This window comes from Thalassophryne amazonica, chromosome 10, assembly GCF_902500255.1.
Source record: "Thalassophryne amazonica chromosome 10, fThaAma1.1, whole genome shotgun sequence".
In the NCBI taxonomy this organism is placed as follows: domain Eukaryota; kingdom Metazoa; phylum Chordata; class Actinopteri; order Batrachoidiformes; family Batrachoididae; genus Thalassophryne; species Thalassophryne amazonica.
In genome coordinates, this window is record NC_047112.1 from 100,550,648 (window position 1) to 100,574,582 (window position 23,935).

Below are 23,935 nucleotides of genomic sequence, written 5' to 3' on the forward strand. Positions count from 1 at the left end.
TCGGTGTCATCGGACGTCCTGTGCACCAGCCCCTGGCATATTGCTATGTGGGTGGTGAAATCAGAAGTGAGAGGTTTTGCAGTGAGAATATGATTCTGTGGGCAACACAAAAGTTGAGACTGGGAGCATGCGCTGGTGCTGCGCTTTGCCACATTTACACCACCACGGAACCGCCTTGGGTCCTGGATGACAACCGGACCCGGCGCCACAAGGGGGCATTTAGGGGCGATGCCCCCTCACGTCATCAACCTCGCCCCCTTGGATGTGAGAGTTATCAAAAATAAAAATAAAAAAGAAAGAAAAAGAAATACTGGAAAATATAGCGCCTCACAGTTTCGCAGATTTTTTTAGTCCAGTTTTGCATGCTTTGCGTGTCTGTTTATAAGAATCTTCTCGCCCGGAAGAAAAAAGAGCGCCAACAACTACCCATAACTGTGTTCTTCACTCAGAAAAAGACACCTGCAGCGAGGTGTGAGTGGAAAAAGACGCGACAGTGGCGTGGCGCCAGGACGAAGAGGCGCGATCAGAGGAACTGTGAAATACTGGTCAGTCACTATTAATAATTTCTTATGTGTCCAACCTTGTACGTTGATCGTTAAAATTAAATTCGTTAGTTCTAAAAGCCATCATAATTATTTATAGAAAAACGTTCTATTTTTATTTCTCAAACAAATGTTTGGGCCTGAAAACAGCTTGGTCTTATTTTTCTACTAAGGTTTGAACTTTGAGAGTGTTTACACACGAGAGAAAAGTGAGAAAATGTTAATGCCTGTTTGAGAAAAGTGTATAAAGTGTGTAGTGAGGGGTTTTACAGCCTTAAAACGTCTATAATAATTGTAAAAAAATAACGCTGTCTACTTTGCGGATTTCGCCTATTGTGGGCTATTTTTATAATGTAACTCCCGCAATAAACGAGGGACCACTGTATATCTACATGAAAGGTTTATCTTTGACCCGTTGTGTGACTGTCATGCCCAATTGCGCTGTGTTTGCGCTTGTGATGGAGGGCTGTATGTGGGGTTAATCTACTGTCTCGTGTCGTTTCTCAGATCAGTTGTTGGTTTGGTTTTGTGGTATGCAGGAGATCAGTTGACCGAGGGTCTATACGTTCAAATAATAATTAAAAAATACTGTCATCACTCTTTACTCTTACTCAGTCTCTTACAACGGTGTAGCCTAAATACACAAGCTTTCTAGGAGCACACCCAATTCATTACGCACGCTCAGAGGCAGGTACCCTCCGGTGCGCACTTTTTTTGGAGGGGGGGGACCCCGCCCCCTGTGATAAACTCATCGACCCCTTAATATTTTTTTTCTGGTGCCGGGCCTGATGACAACCACCCAGGCAGACAACCGGTTCATTCCTACACCTCTAAAATAACCATCTATCTGCTGCAGCCAGGTGAAATGTGGGTGCCCCCTCGGCCTTCTCCAACTAGTGGGGTCCTCAGCACTCAGACGCCTCCGTGTTGGATCATGCACAGAGAAATGGGCCACATGGCCAAATTGTTGCAGCTGATGCTCCCTCACAGTGCAAGTAATACACAAAAGCTCATGTCAAAGTGCCACATGATGCCAGAAGAGATATGAAGGCACATTGTTTTCTTCCTTCAAATACATTTCAAAGCCAGATGTCCAAAGTGGCTTTTTCTACTCATCAGAAGATTAATTTTAACTAAGAACAGATGTTTTCTCAGATGTTTTGTGTTGGTAACTCTGATGTCTTGGGATACTTCCAAATTTTGATCTATTCCAAAAGCAGCCTTTACGTTCAAAGATGTTTAATTCTTTCTTTGTGTTTCTGTGTCTTTCAGGGGATTGATTTTGCCACTTTCACAGGCTACATGTTCCTCGGAATATGTCTTGTTCTTCTGACCTCATTTCCGTTCCTAAGGATGCTCTACTGGAACAAAAAACTTTACAACAAAGAGTCCATTGAAATAGTAGGTGAGTGATGTTGGGTCACAAAAATAAAAACTCAGCTTGTGAGGGGTTGCTGTGCAGTAAAAGTCAGTAAACCTTTACTCCCCGATTTAAATGGCAAAAGACGCTCTAGTGATACACACTACAGCTAATTTCCTAGAGAATCCCAGTCACAGTGTTCATCAGATGACACTGTTGTGTCAGATGTAATTTCATGGCATACTCTGCCTTCTTGCAGTCAGCAAATTTTGAAACATTTCATTTTCACGCGTAGGTCAACAACAACAATTATTTTGGTTGGTCATTAAAAAAGATTAATTTATGAATATGCATACAGTTTATAGTTAATCATTAATTAAGTAAATAATGACTGATTCTGTTGCATTAAATTTGAATAGTTGAGTTTCATTTGTTAATTCAATACGTATTAATGAATGTCTGTGTTTTGGACTGTTGGTTGCATTCATTTGTATGTGTCACCTTTAACTCGAAGACCATTTGATTTATTTTGCTATTATTTTTCTGTTCCCTCATTTTACAGGCTGCATGATGAATTTAATAGTAAACCATCAGAAATTATACTTAATTATAGTTACTTGATGGAAAACGGAAAATAAAAATAAAAAATAACCTTGTTTCTTGCAATTTGAACATTAAATGGAAAACAAACATTCAAACAAACATGGGAAGTCAGACAGGCGTTCAAACAACTGGACGTTGTGGTGTTTGGATCTTTCAGCCTGTGAGTAGGAACAAGGCAGGAAACCAGCCTTCAGAAGGTCCTCCTATTTGGATGAACTTGCAGAGTGAGGAAGCCATTCTGAGTTCTGGACAGAAGTGGCAGGACCAGCTGGATGCCATGATGTAGAAGCTTATCATATCAGAATACAGCAGATACCCTGTGTTGGGCCTCTTCTCTAAGGCAGGACAGGGAAAGCTAACCTCCACAATGTAGAATTATGTCTAGTAGCCTGACAGTTATTAGGACTCCACTGCTGGACTGTAGGGTTTGAGTTACTGGCAAAAGGACATAGAAATTACTCCTAGACAGGTTAGTTGTGCCAATCACTCTCAGACAAGTGGTGGGCTGTTGGATGAGATCTACCCAATCTGTGACACTGAAGTGTGAGCTAGATCATTGAGCTTGTACCTTCCAGGGTTTCATACTTTGTTGTATTTTGATGGGTATGATGCTGATTTGGACTTGATAAGAGGTGATACACAGGATGGATCTACAGTGGTGAGGCATTTGTGGAGAGCCAGGTTTGAAGGAAGTATGTTATCTCAGAAACCAGTAGCACATGTCCATACAGATCTTCTCCAGATCTTTCAGGTTTGGAGTTTTAGCTCCCTCCAAAGATTTTCTATTGAGTTCAGGTCTGGAGACTGGCTCAGCCACTCCAGGACCTTGAAATACTTCTTACGGAGCCCCTCCTTAGTTGTCCTGGCTGTGTGTTTGGGGTCGGTGTCATGCTGGAAGACCCAGCCATGACCCATCTTCAATGCTCTTACTGAGGGAAGGAGGTTGTTTGCCAAAATCTTGCAATACATGACCCCATCCATCCTCCTTTCAATACGGTGCAGTCGTCCTGTCCCCTGTGCAGAAGAGCACCCCCAGTGTATGATGCTTCCACCTACATGCTTCACGGTTGGGATGGTTTTCTTGGGGTTGTTCTCATCCTATAAACATTGTAAGTGGAGTTGATTCCAAAAAGCTCTATTCTGATCTCATCTGACCACATGACCTTCTCCCATGCCTCCTCTGGATCATACAGATGGTCACTGGTGAACTTCAAATGGGCCTGGACATGTGCTGGCTTGAGCAGGGGGACCTTGCTGCCCTGCAGGATTTTAAACCATGACAGCGTGTCATGTGTTACTAATGTAATCTTTGTGACTGTGGTCCCAGCTCTCTTCAGGTCATTGACCAGGTCCTCTTGTGTAGTTCTGAGCTTTCTCAGAATCATCCTTACCCCACAAAGTGAGATTGTGCATGGAATCCCAGACCAAGGGAGATTGACTGTCATCTTGTGTTTCTTCCACTTTCTAATAAATAATCATAACAGTTGTTGTCTTCCACCAAGCTGCTTGCCTGTTGTCCTGTAGTCCATCCCAGCCTTGTGCAGGTCTACAGTTTTGTCCCTGGTGTCCTTAGACAGCTCTTTGGTCTTGGCTATGGTGGACAGGTTGGAGTGTGATTGACTGTGAACAGGTGTCTTTTATACAGGTAACAAGTTCAAACAGGTGCAATTAATACAGGTAAAGTGTGCAGAATAAGAGGGCTTCTTAAAGAAAAATTAACAGGTCTGTGTGAGCCAGAATTCTTACTGCTTGGTAGGTGTTCAAATACTTATTTGCAGCAGTAACAATATAGCAGCAATATTTGTACTGCAGCAGTACAAATAAATTATTAAAAAAAAAATCATACATTGTGATTTCCGGATTTTTTTTGTAGATTATGTCTCTCACAGTGGACATGCACCTAAGATGAAAACTTCAGACCCCTCCATGATTTGTAAGTGGGAGAACTTGCAAAATTGCAGGGTGTTCAAATACTTATTTTCCTCACTGTAAGTACAAAGATGCAACTTACCATCCCGGGGACAAATTTGGGAGAGGACAGTGTAGCAGAATAGAAAGAATATAATATGTGTTTTAGGATATTTGAAATTATCACTGGTGGATAATTTTACCTTGAATACTGGGGGATCCACCTATGACTGAATGATATTATAACAAGGTTATAATATCGCTGATTTTAGGGTCAGTCAATAGGAAATATTAAAATCAGTCTAATCTTCAGGAGTAAGTTCTGCAGGTCAGATCCGACACCTCACACAAAATCACAGACAACTTCACACATTTAATTTAACTCAGGAGTTATTTAACGCAGGAGTTAAATAACAGGACATATCACAGTAAGCAATTGGATGATGACGAATTTCAATGAGCAATGATTATATGACGTTCAGATAATTTGGTTTCGTAGCTGGAATTTTAGGACTTAAATTTGGCCTCATCAGCGGGGAATTTATTTTTGTTATTTATTAACGTGAGAGAAGATGAATGATTTTGAATAGAATTAAATAAAGCCACTCTGTTTATCTCTGACATGCCCCGGTCTTACTTTGGAGGCGCAGTGCAGCTGGTCTCCGTGAGGTCCGATGCTGGAAGCCGTTTGGTTTTCAGTCGAGGAGCTGTCCGTCTGCACAGCTGTCTCCCGTACATTGGCAAAGGGACTCTGCCGGTCACCGTGCCCGCTTTTGTGGGTTACCAGGGGCACTTTCCATTGTTAGACTGTGACTTGCGACGGCAGTTCACTCTCTGTTGTGGCTTAGCTGACCTGGATGTTTTTATCTCTGCAGCACTCATAGTCTGGGCTCCGTCAGAATAAAGGCTTGAGCGTTTTATTTTCTATTCACAAAAACAAAAATTCGTCTTCTGTCGTCGTTTTTGAGCCTGCGCATTTAACTTTACAAAAGTTGAGCAAAAGTTCTGTCGAAAAAGCAATTTCTTGTTGGCGCGCACAAACAAGAAAAAAATTTAAGCCACGTGGTGGTGGACAAAGGGTCATAAAATCTGGACGGTGACGCGAGTGTCTCAGGACCCAAGAAAAGAGAGCGTAAGAGGAAGCAAGAGTGAAGAGGAAGCAAGAGAACGATTCCCCGGGTTAAAAGCTCCACCCCCAAGAATTCTGGGTACTGTAGTTTTCTCTGTGTTTCTTTGTCTAGTTTTCTAATAAAGCAGTGTCTGTTATTCCTAAATCCCTGCTTACAAACCAAGCAAGTCCTGTATTGCAAACTCTAGTAAACATGGTTTTCCGTGGAGATATCACACAACACAATTATATGAAAAACACACTTGATAAACTTCCTACAGTCTATAATCAAAGTACAAAATACCAGATATATATAAATCTCACGTGTAAGGTTAAATGGTCACATGTTGTTTCTTTTTGTTTTCTTTTTTGGATATAAAAATACAATACATTTTTTTAAAAATGTGGTTACAGTTTAACTCTGCACGAGTTGGTCACATGCCCTTCCCCAGTTCGTCCAACAGGGGTCATTCTTGTTCCATGGATTGGAATGGCCTGGGTTTTGGATTTCATCACACAATGTGAACTGGGTCCATACTGGGTCGATTTTGATCAGAAAAACTGGATTGTGATCAACAAGTTGATGGCAATTCTTCAGTGAGGTCGTTTTTCTTGAGGCTGGTTGTTAAGACATATTTTTAGGACTTTTGGGGCAGATATGTCTTTCTGGGGTCTGTTTCTTTTTATGAGAGAGGAACTAGCACATCTGGTTTGGGATCTTGATAAGGTAATTCGCAGCTCCGTGAGGAATGCACTTTGGGGAGTCTTAAATCCTGGAAAGGGTGGGGGTTTATGACACCGAGCCATCCTGCGTTGGCTCGGAGGGTCTCCCTTTGACACCTGGAGATTTACCAGGCCTTGCTGTAGTAGAGAAGCTTGAATCTTCGCCTGGACTGGGTTGCTTGACGTGAGGACATTTCGCTTCAAATCGCAGAAGCTTCCTCAGCTAAAATTCTTGCTCTGGTAGTCCTAATGATGGGACGGAAGCCTCTCCTGATGGCTCCCTTGACGACTCTCCTGATGACGTGAATGACTCATTACCATGAACAAAAGACTGAAACTGCTTTGACCTGAGTACCCCATTGTAAACAGGGGACAAAGCGTGTCTCAGACCCCCTCCCTGGTTAAGGCTGGGTTTCAACCGTTTCACATAGAATGCCTCTTTGACCCCTCTCTCAAACCATTTCTTCTCTCTGGCTAAGATTTTAACTTCCTTGTCCTCAAACGTGTGGTTAGTGTCTTTAAGGTGGAGATGAACTGCAGACTGAGGTCCATTTGCGCCCTCTCTGCGGTGCTGGTATAGCCTTTTGTGTAAAGGTTGCTTAGTCTCACCTATGTAGTGTTCATTACAGTTTTCCTGACATCTGATAGAATACACTACATTGCTCTGTTTGTAACTACAGATCCTGTCCTTAGGGTGAACTAATTTCTGTCTCAAGGTGTTAACCGGTTTAAAGTAAACTTGGATTTTGTGCTGTCTGAAGATCCTCTGTAGTTTTTCCCCTACTCCTGCTAAATAAGGGAGAGACACTCCTCTTCTTCTTGTCTCTGTCTCCTGTCTATCTGGTCTCTTTCTTTTCTGGGACTTCTGCACTTTGTCCAGGGACCATCGTAGGTACCCACATACTGTGAAGGCTTTCTGTACAAGTTGTTGTTCTTTAGCCCTTCCCTCTGCAGTTGTGGGCACCTGTAGGGCTCTGTGTTGAAGAGTCTTGATCACCCCGAGCTTGTGTTCAAGGTGGTGGTTTGAGCCAAAGAGCAGATATTGGTCAGTGTGAGTGGGTTTTCTGTAAACCCGTGTCTGGAGCTGCCTGTTCTCTCCAATCGTAACATCACAGTCCAAGAAGGCTAAATGGTTGTTTCTGGCATCCTCACGTGTGAACTTGATATTGGAATCCACCGAGTTGATGTGTTCTGTAAAGTCCTCAACCTCCTGTTGCTTGATTTTAACCCATGTGTCATCGACATATCTGAAGCAGTGACTGGGAGAGATGCCCATGAAAGATGTCAAGACTGTCTTCTCCACTCGCTCCATGTACAGATTGGCCACAGTGGGGGATACTGGAGACCCCATCGCACAACCATGGATCTGCCTGTAGTAATTCCCCCTAAACAGGAAAAACGTGGTGTTAAGACAGATCTCCAAGAGTTGGCAGATGTGGTCTGGTGTGAGTTTGGTCCTTTCAAATAGAGACACATCCTCCAGCAGTCTCTGCCTCACAGCTGAGATGGCCCCAGCGGTGGGGATGCAGGTGAACAACGATGTCACATCAAATGACACCATAGTTTCATCTGCCTCCAGCTGCAGGTCCTTGATCTTGTTCACAAAATCTTGTGTGTTCTCCACATGGTGGTCTGAGTCAGTGATTTTCAACCTTTTTTGAGCCACGGCACCCTTTTCATATTTACAAAATCCTGCGGCACACCACTGTCATGTGTCACGTGTCATGCACCACTAACTCGACTGTCTCTACACGGTGCATTAGCACGTTAGCAACATGTGCGGTACAGATATGACGTAATATAGTATACTATAGTCATGGAGCGTATATAAGAACTAGAGAGTGCAGTCCCATTGCTGCACACTAAACGATAACGTCCCTTCATGGACAGCGACATGACGTCTCCTAACCGGGCAAAATATTGACGAAGTACCCGGATGTTAATGCATTTCCAATGGAGATTCGCGACTGAACACACTCAGAAAAATGCTCACAAAATACGTGTTAAAATGCCATTTTGTCCTGGATATCGAGCCAGTAAAATTAAATTACATTAAATTATGTCAGGAAAGTATTAAACTTACTCTGACACACACACACACTCTCAAATATTAGTGTTGAAAGTTACACGGATCTGCGCTGATAAGCTACGCTGCTCGGCTGAGCTGCTGCAGCTGTTCAACGCAGCGCGGCTCCTAAAACCATTACAATACATTTATAGATATTATATTTTTACACAATTATCCTTTATTGACCGAGTTTCATTCATGAAGTCAGCGGTGTGTGTGTGTGTGCACATCTCTGTGTGTGTGGCAGCACAGCGCGGGTCATTAATCTCATTATTTTAAGGTGCAAAAAAAAAAAAACTCCCCAGTCTTGTCGAACAATTTTTAGTCACTAACGACAAGAATTTTAACTAGACATTGGTCTAGCAGTGGAAAATATCAACTAGACATAAGTGAAATTAATGATCCGTGTCATCGGGCGACACAGGTACGGCAGGAGACATACAGCTGTTTATCATCCAAATATCACAGACAAAGTGACAACATTAACCAAAACCACTTACTTATGGAAGGAAATATTGTCTCCCTTGTTCCTCCGTTTGTGACTTTGCCAACATGCGCAGCTTTCCGGCATATTCCACCTGTTTCTTGACGAGACTAAGTGAACTTCTATGCACGCAAATCACTAACTTGCCCGGCATTAAAATGGCGATCACGCCTCCTTGTCGACACACGGCTCAGCGCTACTGCGCGCTTTGCTGCCATCTACTGGAATAAAAGAGCATTACACCATCTGCCACACTATTACAGCACATACACCCGATAATGGTGATATTTGATAATTGCCCACGGCACCCCTGACGATTGATCACGGCACCCTAGGGTGCCGCGGCACCCCGGTTGAGAATCACTGGTCTGAGTTACCCATTAGAGGAGCCAAAATCCACTTGAGGTGCTTGGCCAAATTGCATGTGATGGAATCTGTGCTACATATAATAGGCCTGAGTGGCATGCCCTGTTTGTGGATTTTGGGCAGTCCATAGATGCATGGAGTGGCGTCCCCAGGGTACAGTCTGTAGTATGTTTGCCTGATACCCAGACAAATTAGTGACAACAGGGAACACTGGGTAATGAATCTGTCCGACAGGGTTCTTACACAGACAGAAAAGCATGTGCTTGCTAAAGGACTAAATTTCTTAGTGACCCCTAAACATATACCGACAGTAGATTACATCACTGCAGTAGAGTCAGCCATTAAACATAACAGTTTGTCAGAGTCAGAAGCTGGGGACCTCCGACTAAGAGTCACAGCAGTGCTGAACAGTGCTAAGCCTCCTCCGTCCAACATCACAGGAGAAGAACAGAAAGCTTTGTCAGCACTGCAGAAGGACCAAAGCATCCTTATCCTGCCAGCAGATAAAGGCAGATGCATGGTGGTCCTGAACACATCGGACTACGAGGACAAGATCAACAACTTGCTCAGTGACTCCAGTACATATGAACGTCTGAAGAGAGACCCCACGAGCGGCTATAAGAAGAAAATCATTAGCTGCCTGCAAAACCTGGAGAAAGAGGGACTCATCGACAGGCAGACATACTACAGACTGTATTCTGGGGACGCCACTCCATGCATCTATGGACTGCCCAAAATCCACAAACAGGACGTGCCACTCAGGCCTATTATATGTAGCACAGATTCCATCACATACAATTTGGCCAAGCACTAGAGGATTTTGGCTCCTCTAGTGGGTAACTCAGACCACCATGTGGAGAACACACAAGATTTTGTGAACAAGATCAGGAACCTGCAGCTGGAGGCAGATGAAACTATGGTGTCATTTGATGTGACATCGTTGTTCACCTGCATCCCCACCGCTGAGGCCATCTCAGCTGTGAGGCAGAGACTGCTGGAGGATGTGTCTCTATTTGAAAGGACCAAACTCACACCAGACCACATCTGCCAACTCTTGGAGATCTGTCTTAACACCACGTTTTTCCTGTTTAGGGGGAATTACTACAGGCAGATCCATGGTTGTGCGATGGGGTCTCCAGTATCCCCCACTGTGGCCAATCTGTACATGGAGCGAGTGGAGAAGACAGTCTTGACATCTTTCATGGGCATCTCTCCCAGTCACTGCTTCAGATATGTCGATGACACATGGGTTAAAATCAAGCAACAGGAGGTTGAGGACTTTACAGAACACATCAACTCGGTGGATTCCAATATCAAGTTCACACGTGAGGATGCCAGAAACAACCATTTAGCCTTCTTGGACTGTGATGTTACGATTGGAGAGAACAGGCAGCTCCAGACAGGGGTTTACAGAAAACCCACTCACACTGACCAATATCTGCTCTTTGGCTCAAACCACCCCCTTGAACACAAGCTCGGGGTGATCAGGACTCTTCAACACAGAGCCCTACAGGTGCCCACAACTGCAGAGGGAAGGTCTAAAGAACAACAACTTGTACGGAAAGCCCTCACAGTATGTGGGTACCCACGATGGTCCCTGGACAAAGTGCAGAACTCCCAGAAAACAAAGAGACCAGATAGACAGGAGACAGAGACAAGAAGAAGAGGAGTGTCTCTCCCTTATTTAGCAGGAGTAGGGGAAAAACTACAGAGGATCTTCAGACAGCACAAAATACCAGTTTACTTTAAACCGGTTAACACTTTGAGACAGAAATTAGTTCACCCTAAGGACAGGATCCCTAGTTACAAACAGAGCAATGTAGTGTATTCTATCAGATGTCAGGAAAACTGTAATGAACACTACATAGGTGAGACTAAGCAACCTTTACACAAAAGGCTATACCAGCACCGCAGAGAGAGCGCAAATGGACCTCAGTCTGCAGTTCATCTTCACCTTAAAGACACTAACCACATGTTTGAGGACAAGGAAGTTAAAATCTTAGCCAGAGAGAAGACATGGTTTGAGAGAGGGGTCAAAGAGGCATTCTATGTGAAACGGTTGAAACCCAGCCTTAACCGGGGAGGGGGTCTGAGACACGTTTTGTCTCCTGTTTACAATGGGGTACTCATTTCAAAGCAGTTTCAGTCTTTTGTTCATGGTAATGAGTCATTCACGTCATCAGGAGAGTCCTCAGGGGAGCCATCAGGAGAGGCTTCCGTCCCAACATTAGGAGGGACAGCTGCCCTGTCATTAGGAGGGTGCTTACTAGAGCACAATAGGTGCTAATTAGAGCTATTGTTTAGTCACCAGCCTATAGCAGTCGGCCTCTCGGTAGGAGGGGACTGGTTAGGTTTAAAACTCCAGCTTTTGTGGCTTCTTCTCTACAAGAGTCAAGACAGAAGTCAGACTACCAGAGCAAGAATTTTAGCTGAGGAAGCTTCTGCGATGTGAAGCAAAACGTCCTCGTGTCAAGCAACCCAGTCCAGTCGAAGATTCAAGCTTCTCTACTATGGAAACCACCTTGACAACTGAGAGCCTACACAGAAACAGGCCTTGCTGTGTTAAATTTCTCCTTTGAAGAAATTTCATGACCTTTGCTTAATTCAAACTTAGGATGTTGAAGGTTGGTGCAGCTTTCCACTACAACAGCCCCCATGCCAATGTCAGACACGTCCACCTCAACCACAAACTGCCGGCAGGGGTTAGGGAGGAGTAGCACAGGGGCGGAGGAAAACCGTCTCTTCATTTCCTGAATGCAGCTGCAATCTGCGGACCAAACAAAAGACCTGTGAGTGGAGGTTAGGTTATGTAATGGTGAGGTGACCTAATTGAAATTCCTGACAAATTTCCTGTAAATGTTTGCAAAACCTAAAAAGCGTTGAACCTCCTTACGAGTGCGTGGGGTGGGCCAGTCAGCCACCACCACCACCTTGCAAGGGTCCATCCTGATGTCTCCCTCAGCCAACACAAACTCCAGAAATGGTACTGAAGGTTTGTGGAATTCAGACTTTTCAGACTGTATGTACAGGCCATTTTTCAGCAATTGCTGCAGAACCATTCTGATGTGCTGAATGTGGGTTTCCTCATCAGGAGAGAAAATCAGGATATCATCAAGGTAGACAAAGACAAACTTATTTAATACACCACGCAGAACATCATTAACCAGGAATACTGCAAGAGCATTTGTTAAACCAAATGGCATGACTAAATATTCATAATGACCAGAAGGTGTGTTAAACGCAGTTTTCCATTCATCACCGTCCCTAATTCTAACTAGATGGTAGGCATTTCTCCTGTATTTCTCTTCTTGCTTTAGTATAAAGCCATCCAGTTGGAATTTGGTTTTATAAATTAATCTATTCAGGTAATCTGGCTGAGATCTTACTGTAGAATCACAATAGATGCAACTATAACTTTATCTTTGCATATGTTTGGAAGTTGATAACTGGCAAACATATGGCACAAATTGTTCTCTGAAATTGTTTTCCATCCTGCCAAACACAGTCACCTGTTACCAGTGTTTACTCACAGTTCTGCAGTGCCTTTACCCCCTTTGAGATCATTATAATAAGAGACCACAGATCCACTGCACATTGAAGGAAGCCTCCGCTGATCACCTTGGCAACTGTTCAGCATAGCCGTTTTATTTGTACCGTAGGGAGTCGCTCTTTTAGAAGCACCTGGGGAAAGCACGCAGGCAAAACCCAGTCTGAACTCAGAAATGCATCAAATACAAAGTTTATTTCCTCTACCAGTTATCCAATTAAAATCACCTAGCAACCTGCCTGACATGGGATGGCCTCGCCTCCTAATAACAGCTCCCTCATTTTACATTCTTGCTGCAGCACTGGCTGTTTCTGAGGAGGTCAGTGCACATGTCCCTGCACTGAGTCTCAAAGCAAACTGACTGAAAACATTTGTATATTTTCACCATCAGCCTCAGCTGAAGCACAAATCCACCGCTGTGTTACCCACTGGTGCAGAGCTCTGTTGCTGTGTAACTTGTGTATCTTGCAACAAACAGATGACTTTTTGAAGCGGAGTGTTTGTTCTCTCTTTGTACACATACTAGCTTCGCTGTTGTGGTCAACAAAACATAAGCAACATGTTCATTGTGTACCTCTAGAAGAGCAAAGGAAACAAGACTGGCTATCACAACCATAGGGGCATATCCCTCCTGTCCATAGCAGGAAAGATCCTTACATGTATCATACTCAACAGAACGATCCACCACATCATAGATCACATCTCTTTGGAATCACAGTATGATTGCTGCTCAGGATGTGACATGATAATTGCTGTCTGTCAACTACAAGAAAAGACTGCTGAGCAAAACCAGCGCCTATATGCAGTGCTTGTTTATCTCACAAAGGACTTTGATAACATACATCACAAAGGCCTGTGGAAACCTTTACAGAAAACTGGTTGTCCTGAGAAGAATACCTCTGAGCTTTTCCTTGTAACAAATGAGACAAAGCACGCCTGTGTCTTAACACCCACCCTTTTTGCCATTGTATTTTCTTGCATGCTTCTTGATGCCTTCAGGAATGTGGAGAATGGTGATTACATCCTGTTCTACATTGATAGAGGTCAGAGAACTACTATTTGCAGATGACTGGCTCTGGTTGCCAACTCATGAGAAGATGTACAGCTTTTAACAGACTTTTGGCCTAATCATATCTCTAAAAATTACTAAACCATTGCCATCAAACAACAACAATGATCTGCTGGTAACCATAGATAACATTCTACTCAAGCCAGTCAAAAAAACATTGCTGTCTAGGAAGCATGCTAACATTGTGCTAACATTGATGACAAGATAGCTTATCGCCAAGCAAAAGCCAATACATTGTTTGGGAGGCTACGTCATAGGCTCTGGGATAAACATGGCATCAGGTTCTTCACTGAGATCAAAGTTTATAGATAGTGCAGCAGATTAGAGAATATTTACAGGGGAATCTTTCAAATGGTGATACAAGCACCAAATTCAACACAAATAGTCCTGAGACATTACTCTTTTGAAAAAGCAGACTATCCACTCGATTTTTCAATAGTCAGCCAGGTAGGGGTCAATGAAGTATTACACAGGGATCAAAATTAAAAGATGCTCCAATCATATTGAAAACTATACCACATTATTCATCCAACCATAAAGATTCCAAAAAGGTATAGTTTGGACTATCTTTGACTGAATGTTATGAAGTTATGGGGCAAAAACAGCAAAAACGGTGACAAAGCTCAATTTCAGTTTGTACGGGAGGCCAAAGTTAAAGTTGCTCCAATTTTTTAAAATAGTTATGCAAATTATTGGTTGAGCTAGTAGGATTAATAAATTAAATAGATTTGACTGTGTTGAATGTTTACTGTCCAAAGTAAAGGTCAAACAATGTCAACGTCCATTGGATTCCATGGCATATGACATATGTTACCCTGTTACATGATAACTAAGTACGACACATGGTGCAAACTATTCCTTTTTAAAACCCTATTCACTCAACCAATAATTTGCATCACTTTGTACCAAAATTGGAGCAACTTTAACTTTGGCCCCCTGTACAAACTGAGATTGACCGTTGGTACCATTTATCAATCAATCAATTTCAATCAATTTTTTTATATAGCGCCAAATCACAACAAACAGTTGCCCCAAGGCGCTTTATATTGTAAGGCAAGGCCATACAATAATTATGTAAAACCCCAACGGTCAAAACGACCCCCTGTGAGCAAGCACTTGGCTACAGTGGGAAGGAAAAACTCCCTTTTAACAGGAAGAAACCTCCAGCAGAACCAGGCTCAGGGAGGGGCAGTCTTCTGCTGGGACTGGTTGGGGCTGAGGGAGAGAACCAGGAAAAAGACATGCTGTGGAGGGGAGCAGAGATCGATTACTAATGATTAAATGCAGAGTGGTGCATACAGAGCAAAAAGAGAAAGAAACAGTGCATCATGGGAACCCCCCAGCAGTCTACGTCTATAGCAGCATAACTAAGGGATGGTTCAGGGTCACCTGATCCAGCCCTAACTATAAGCTTTAGCAAAAAGGAAAGTTTTAAGCCTAATCTTAAAAGTAGAGAGGGTGTCTGTCTCCCTGATCTGAATTGGGAGCTGGTTCCACAGGAGAGGAGCCTGAAAGCTGAAGGCTCTGCCTCCCATTCTACTCTTACAAACCCTAGGAACTACAAGTAAGCCTGCAGTCTGAGAGCGAAGCGCTCTATTGGGGTGATATGGTACTACAAGGTCCCTAAGATAAGATGGGACCTGATTATTCAAAACCTTAAAAGTAAGAAGAAGAATTTTAAATTCTATTCTAGAATTAACAGGAAGCCAATGAAGAGAGGCCAATATGGGTGAGGTATGCTCTCTCCTTCTAGTCCCCGTCAGTACTCTAGCTGCAGCATTTTGAATTAACTGAAGGCTTTTTAGGGAACTTTTAGGACAACCTGATAATAATGAATTACAATAGTCCAGCCTAGAGGAAATAAATGCATGAATTAGTTTTTCAGCATCACTCTGAGACAAGACCTTTCTGATTTTAGAGATATTGCGTAAATGCAAAAAAGCAGTCCTACATATTTGTTTAATATGCGCTTTGAATGACATATCCTGATCAAAAATGACTCCAAGATTTCTCACAGTATTACTAGAGGTCAGGGTAATGCCATCCAGAGTAAGGATCTGGTTAGACACCATGTTTCTAAGATTTGTGGGGCCAAGTACAATAACTTCAGTTTTATCTGAGTTTAAAAGCAGGAAATTAGAGGTCATCCATGTCTTTATGTCTGTAAGACAATCCTGCAGTTTAGCTAATTGGTGTGTGTCCTCTGGCTTCATGGATAGATAAAGCTGGGTATCATCTGTGTAACAATGAAAATTTAAGCAATACCGTCTAATAATACTGCCTAAGGGAAGCATGTATAAAGTGAATAAAATTGGTCCTAGCACAGAACCTTGCGGAACTCCATAATTAACTTTAGTCTGTGAAGAAGATTCCCCATTTACATGAACAAATTGTAATCTATTAGACAAATATGATTCAAACCACCGCAGCGCAGTGCCTTTAATACCTATGGCATGCTCTAATCTCTGTAATAAAATTTTATGGTCAACAGTATCAAAAGCAGCAGTTATGCTGTTTATACCCCATAACTTCATAACATTCAATCAAAGATAGTCCAAACTATACCTTTTTGGTATCTGTATGATCAGATGAATAATGTGGTATACATTTCAATATGATTGGAGCATTTGTCTTGACCTGTGTAGTTCTTCATTGACCCCTACTTGGCCACCTATTGAACAATCAAGTGGATAGTCTGCTTTCTCAAAAGAGTAATGTTTAAAGAATATGTGTGCCAAATTTGGTGTTTGTATCACCGTTTGAAAGATTGTTTCAGTTATCTGCTGCACTAAGAGATGTAGTTCTCTCATCTCTGCTCTATGGCTGTGAAACATGGATGGTACATAGAAGACATCTCAAACAACTACAATAGTTCCATCACAGATAAATTAGTGCACTATATGACATCCGATGACAGGACAAAATCACCAATACAACAGTACTAGAGTGCTGTGGTCAACCAAGCACAGAGGTGATGATCATCCAGAACCAGGTACTTTGGTTGGTTATACCCCCATCACACTAGAGGCCGAATGAGCTCGAATCGCATCCAAATGAAAATTCAACCCACATTCATGGGGTATCGAGGTGCATTTGAAAACGTCGGACAGCATTCTCAGAGCAGTCTAAACAGTCGGGCACAGTCGTGCGGCTGCATAGAATGTTTTGCTTATGTTCAAAACAGTTGTTGTGCAGTCGAGGTAGAACCACTATAACCTAGAACTAGAACCTCAGGTGAAGCACAAATCCACCACCATGTTGCCGTCTGCTGCAGAGCTCTGTAGCTATGTAACTTCTGAATCATACACTGAACAGATGTCTTTCTCAACTGGAGTGTTTCTTCTCTTTCTCCAGAACTGAAGCATGAGATTCTGGTTTGGAGACAGACAGCTCAGCGCATTAACCCTGCCAGCCGAGAGGAGACAGCGGTGAAATGTCTTTTGATGCAGAAAGTCCTCAACCTCGAAAGTCTTCTCCACACCATGATGAAAAGCTTCCAGAAGTACACACACACACACACACACACACACACACACACACACACACACACACACACACACACACACACACACACACACACACACACACACACACACACACACACTGTAAGATTCGTCCAGATCCAGCTGTTATTTCATCACAATCAAACATGATACAAACACACTCTCCAATTTTTACCTGAGGCCAAAATATGGCCATCGGGTGTTGCAAAGACTTTGTGTCTGTCTGTCCGTCTGTCTGTGCTCAGCATAAGTCCAGTCCTATTACTGCCAGAGTCTTCAACTTCACAGGAAGCATTCTCGGGACAGAGACATTGGACAAGCTCAAAGATGGCTAACACTGACCTATTTTAAGGGGTCAAAAGGTCACATTCTGTTTCCTATTTCACGTTGACGTGGAGGAGCTTTGTTGAATGGCAAACTCAGCAGCAGCACTGTGGAGCTGAAGAAAAATGTTGTCCTTCAATTGCAACTGGAAATGTCACGGTTTGGTGAATTCTGAGAGCAGCCTGATGGTCTCCCTCGTAACCTCGTGTTCTGTCGGTGCATTGGTAGCCAGCTGTGTTCCTCTTTTTTGTGGAGACGGTTGTGCCCTGCATGTTTCCTCACCATGACTATTGTGTTTATTCTGTGATCTCTCTGTTTACCTGCTGACAGCGTCTTCCATGTTCCTCACTGCAAAACATGTCATCATTCTGAGGTTACCCTGTGAGGCATCTCTTCTGGGTAAAAGTTGTTGGACTCACCATACCTGTGTCTGTGTTCATTCCTTGCAAGAACATTGTCGTTTGTCCCAGTTCTTGCTGCTCCCAGTTCTTGTCATTTCTCAGGCTCTTCTGAATTCTTTCCCTCCATGTGTGACCTCAGCCTGCCTCTTTGACACTGATTTTGTCTCTCAGTCTGGATACTGGTGATTAGGTTTCTGTACTACCTTTGTTTTTGGACTTTTCAAGGTCTGATGATGAAAGTTTCAGTGTTCTACTTCCCAGGATTTGGATGCTTTTGCTTTTTGAATTTCAGAAGGTTTTTCCTCCAAGTAATGTGAAGTTGTGTCAGAAAGGGCAGCCAGCGTAAAAATTGTGCCAAATCAACATGAATCAGCTGTGGTGAGCCAAAGTAAAAAAAAGAAAGAAAAAAAAGAGAGGAAAAACCAAAAGTACTTATGATTTTGGTTTTGGACTTTGCACTGCCCTCTGCCACCCAGAAGAGAAGCTTTTGCGTTTTAGAGGGAATCTTTGATTTTGGACTCTCTAGTTTCCTCTGCTGTGCAGAAGAAAGAGCTGCTGTTGCAAGGATTCTGTTGACAATGAACTTTTGCATTTGCTGAAGTGTGTCAAACCTTCTTTACCCTTACCCTGTGTCCATTTACTGTGTCAAGGTTCATTTTTGGTCTAGCTGTCAAGATTGGGACCCATTGAGGTGGACTCAAATGCTATGAGGCAGCAGGTTAAGATGACAAAAAGGTTTATTAATAGCAGTGGTAGGTGGGGGGATCGGGTGTCAAAATTCCACCCCTCATCCTCTTCTTGACACCTGGGTAATGGATCAAGTAGGGGAATCCCTGTTGGGGGTAGTTGTAAAACAGCTAACTGATCATCTGCAGAGGAATGGTCTATTTGAAGAGTTTCAGTCAGGTTTTAGAATTCATCATAGTACAGAAACAGCATTAGTGAAGGTTACAAATGATCTTCTTATGGCCTCGGACAGTGGACTCATCTCTGTGCTTGTTCTGTTGGACCTCAGTGCTGCTTTTGATACTGTTGACCATAAAATTTTATTACAGAGATTAGAGAATGCCATAGGTATTAAAGGCACTGCGCTGCGGTGGTTTGAATCATATTTGTCTAATAGATTACAGTTTGTTCATGTAAATGGGGAATCTTCTTCACAGACTAAAGTTAATTATGGAGTTCCACAAGGTTCTGTGCTAGGACCAATTTTATTCACTTTATACATGCTTCCCTTAGGCAGTATTATTAGACGGTATTGCTTAAATTTTCATTGTTACGCAGATGATACCCAGCTTTATCTATCCATGAAGCCAGAGGACACACACCAATTAGCTAAACTGCAGGATTGTCTTACAGACATAAAGACATGGATGACCTCTAATTTCCTGCTTTTAAACTCAGATAAATCTGAAGTTATTGTACTTGGCCCCACAAATCTTAGAAACATGGTGTCTAACCAGATCCTTACTCTGGATGGCATTACCCTGACCTCTAGTAATACTGTGAGAAATCTTGGAGTCATTTTTGATCAGGATATGTCATTCAAAGCGCATATTAAACAAATATGTAGGACTGCTTTTTTGCATTTGCGCAATATCTCTAAAATCAGAAAGGTCTTGTCTCAGAGTGATGCTGAAAAACTAATTCATGCATTTATTTCCTCTAGGCTGGACTATTGTAATTCATTATTATCAGGTTGTCCTAAAAGTTCCCTAAAAAGCCTTCAGTTAATTCAAAATGCTGCAGCTAGAGTACTGACGGGGACTAGAAGGAGAGAGCATATCTCACCCATATTGGCCTCTCTTCATTGGCTTCCTGTTAATTCTAGAATAGAATTTAAAATTCTTCTTCTTACTTATAAGGTTTTGAATAATCAGGTCCCATCTTATCTTAGGGACCTCGTAGTACCATATCACCCCAATAGAGCGCTTCGCTCTCAGACTGCAGGCTTACTTGTAGTTCCTAGGGTTTGTAAGAGTAGAATGGGAGGCAGAGCCTTCAGCTTTCAGGCTCCTCTCCTGTGGAACCAGCTCCCAATTCAGATCAGGGAGACAGACACCCTCTCTACTTTCAAGATTAGGCTTAAAACTTTCCTTTTTGCTAAAGCTTATAGTTAGGGCTGGATCAGGTGACCCTAAACCATCCCTTAGTTATGCTGCTATAGATGTAGACTGCTGGGGGGTTCCCATGATGCACTGTTTCTTTCTCTTTTTGCTCTGTATGCACCACTCTGCATTTAATCATTAGTGATCGATCTCTGCTCCCCTCCACAGCATGTCTTTTTCCTGGTTCTCTCCCTCAGCCCCAACCAGTCCCAGCAGAAGACTGCCCCTCCCTGAGCCTGGTTCTGCTGGAGGTTTCTTCCTGTTAAAAGGGAGTTTTTCCTTCCCACTGTAGCCAAGTGCTTGCTCACAGGGGGTCGTTTTGACCGTTGGGGTTTTACATAATTATTGTATGGCCTTGCCTTACAATATAAAGCGCCTTGGGGCAACTGTTTGTTGTGATTTGGCGCTATATAAAAAAATTGATTGATTGATTGATATCCAGCAACTTCGCACAGCCATTGAAGAGGAGTGGACCAACATTCCACAGGCCACAATTGACAACCTGATCAACTCTATGCGAAGGAGATGTGTTGCACTGCATGAGGCAAATGGTGGTCACACCAGATACTGACTGGTATCCCCCCCCCCAATAAAACAAAACTGCACCTTTCAGAGTGGCCTTTTATTGTGGACAGTCTAAGGCACACCTGTGCACTAATCATGGTGTCTAATCAGCATCTTGATATGGCACACCTGTGAGGTGGGATGGATTATCTCAGCAAAGGAGAAGTGCTCACTATCACAGATTTAGACTGGTTTGTGAACAATATTTGAGGGAAATGGTGATATTGTGTATGTGGAAAAAGTTTTAGATCTTTGAGTTCATCTCATACAAAATGGGAGCAAAACCAAAAGTGTTGCGTTTATATTTTTGTTGAGTGACTGAAATTCAGTTTGCATTTATTAAATTACACACATCTTAAATGTAGCAGACACGGATTATCTGGAATTTTGTTTTGGCAAGATTTCACGGTCTCTACTGCCATCTACTGGCCAGTAGTGTTCATGGCAGTATGAGCGCCTGGACGCCAGCAGATGGCAGTGTTCCATTTATTTTGACCCCAGTTATATCAGACGGTTGTCAAATAACAACTTTACCTTTTGCAAATGGCTTTTTTTTACAAATAAAAAAGGCATATTTTACAAAAGCATATTTATATTTAAACACACACACACACACACACACACACACACACACACACACACACACACACACACACACACACACACACACACACACACACACACACACCTCACATTAACATGTTGGCTTATACATAGAAGTCAACCAATCAGTGTTAGCGGAGGCACAACAGAGAGACAAGAGAGATAGGGACTGAGAAAGCCCAAGCAGGAAAGAGACCAACAAAAGAATAAACACCCACAGAACACATACACATAAAATAACTAAATTTACCCATAATCCCTTTCGCATCTGTCTGTGTTTGTTACAAAACTTCAGAATTAGTGCATTATTTAAAATGAAAAGATATATGTTATATTTAACAAATGTCAGAATTGACATTAATGGAGTTATTCTATCCGTGTTAATTTTATTTAAAAATCAAAACCAAAAGTCAGCACTGCTTTATTTTCCAAGACCTCCGCCTCACAGTGACACTGCTATTGAGTAGAGAGTTGAGCTTCTCTGCTGTAAGCTGTGTAGTTAACAGGAGCTTCCAGCAGAGGACAGGGCGCACGAAGACAGAAGTGCTGACTTATTGCTCGGGTCCGTGGTTGCCTTTGATGCTACCAGAAGCATTTGTGGTGTTAAAACTCAAAATCAGCTTGTTAGTAGTTGCAAGTGGACTGGAGACAATACTGGAAGTTATCGGTTAGCTGTAGCTTCCGATAAATTTTTGGGTGGTTTTTCGGTTTAGCTTTATAAAAGATCTTTTCAGTTAGCTGATTATCTATTATTGAAGCTAACTTTTTGGTTAGCTGTGCCCACCACTGGGTATACATCACCCCACCAATGCATTTTTAGACACAACTGAGTTTAGTTAAAAATGGAATTGTTTTCTTCTTTATTGACACTCAGAGAAGATAAATTGATATTCAATTAAAATGTTTTCTCAGGCAGATTTCTCAAGAAGATAAGAACTGGGAGCAAAACATTCAAGAACTGCAAAAGAAGGTAATGTTCATACTTCATCTCTTATATCGGTAGCCCACTATGACTGAGGTGCATGATGATATCTTATTAATGAAGTCTGAAAAGTTCACTTAAGATGAACACTCAGTTATAGTACGTCTGGAAAGTATTCACAGCGCTTCACTTTTTTTTCTCCACATTTTATGTTACAGCCTTATTCCAAAATGGATGGAATTCATGTTCTACACACAGTATCCCATAATGACAATGTGAAAAGATTTTTTGCAAAGTTATTAAAAAAAAAAAAAAAAAAACCTAAGAAATGGCATGCACATAAGTGAATGCAGCAATGTACTGAGACATCCTGGATGAAAACCTGCTCCAGAGCACTCTTGACCTCAGACTGTGGCGACGGTTCATCTTTCACGACAGTGACCCTAAGCATACAGCCAAGATGTCAAAGGAGTGGCTTTAGGACAACTCTGTGAATGTCTTTGAGTGGCCCAACCAGAGCCCATCCCTGAATGCGATTGAACATCTCTGGAGAAATCTGAAAGTGGCTGTGCACTGACACTTCCCATCCAACCTGATGGAGCTTGAGAGGTGCTGCAAAGAGGAATGAGTAAAACAGCCTAAAGATACAGTAGTGTTCAGAATAATAGTAGTGCTATGTGACTAAAAAGATAATCCAGGTTTTGAGCATATTTCTTATTGTTACATGGGAAACAAGGTACCAGTAGATTCAGTAGATTCTCACAAATCACCCCCTTTTCTACTTTTTTTTACTAATTGCCCAATTTCATAGCTTTAAGAGTGTGCATATCATGAGTGCTTGGTCTTGTTGGATTTGTGAGAATCTACTGGTACCTTGTTTCCCATGTAACAATAAGAAATATACTCAAAACTTGGATTAATCTTTTTAGTCACACAGCACTACTATTATTCTGAACACTACTGTAGGTGCGCCAAACTTGTGGCATCATATTCAAGAAGACTTGAAGCTGTAATTGCTACCAAAGGTGCATCAACAAAGTATTGAGCAAAGGGTGCAATAATTTTGCAAAAAAACAACAAAAATTTTTTTGTTGTCATTATGGGGTGTTGTGAATTGAATGTTGAGGGTAAAAATGAATTTACTGCATTTTGGAATAAAGCTGTGACATAACAAAATGCGGAAAGAGTGAAGTGCTGTGAATACTTTCCGGGTGCACTGTATATGAAAAATCATAAAACAACATGTTTTTCTCCTCCCACAGCACAGGATAACTGACAAGGTTCTCATGGTAAAGTGTGTGTCCGTTCTCAGCGTGGTGATCTTCATGTTCTTTCTCAACTCCTTCGTTCCCAGCATTCATCTTGAGCTCGGTAAGCACAGAACCATGGTATTGCACCTGTTGTAATGTCATTCCTGTCTAGCTGAATAATCTTCTGGTAAAACCTGAGCATGCACATTTTTAAAACAGAAAAAGCTTGACAGATGACAAAAATCTCTTTTATTCATCCCAGTGACAAACATTTGCAATGACACCAAGCCACAAATAGTCCATGAGCCAGTCATGAATTTTGACCTAATCGGTACCACTTAAGGGGAAAAAAAACAACACTTAGAATCCAGCCTCAGTGTATCATGGCCTACACAAAAATGTATGATAGCCATCCCAGGGTGGTAGCTGCAGCCAGGTAGGGGTCAATGAAGAATTACACAGAGGTTACACTTTAAAAATGC

General features: G+C 42.3%; 1 protein-coding gene across 1 annotated transcript in view; it reads left to right on the forward strand.

Moving 5' to 3' along the window:
* The window catches only part of oca2 (oculocutaneous albinism II), a 288,339-nt gene that overhangs the window by 165,659 nt on the left and 98,745 nt on the right, over positions 1-23,935 (forward strand). The window contains exons 15-18 of the mRNA XM_034180628.1: positions 1,815-1,947; positions 17,133-17,280; positions 22,194-22,251; positions 23,466-23,574. Coding sequence (XP_034036519.1) covers positions 1,815-1,947; positions 17,133-17,280; positions 22,194-22,251; positions 23,466-23,574 — 448 coding nt within the window. The remainder of the gene's footprint in view (positions 1-1,814; positions 1,948-17,132; positions 17,281-22,193; positions 22,252-23,465; positions 23,575-23,935) is intronic.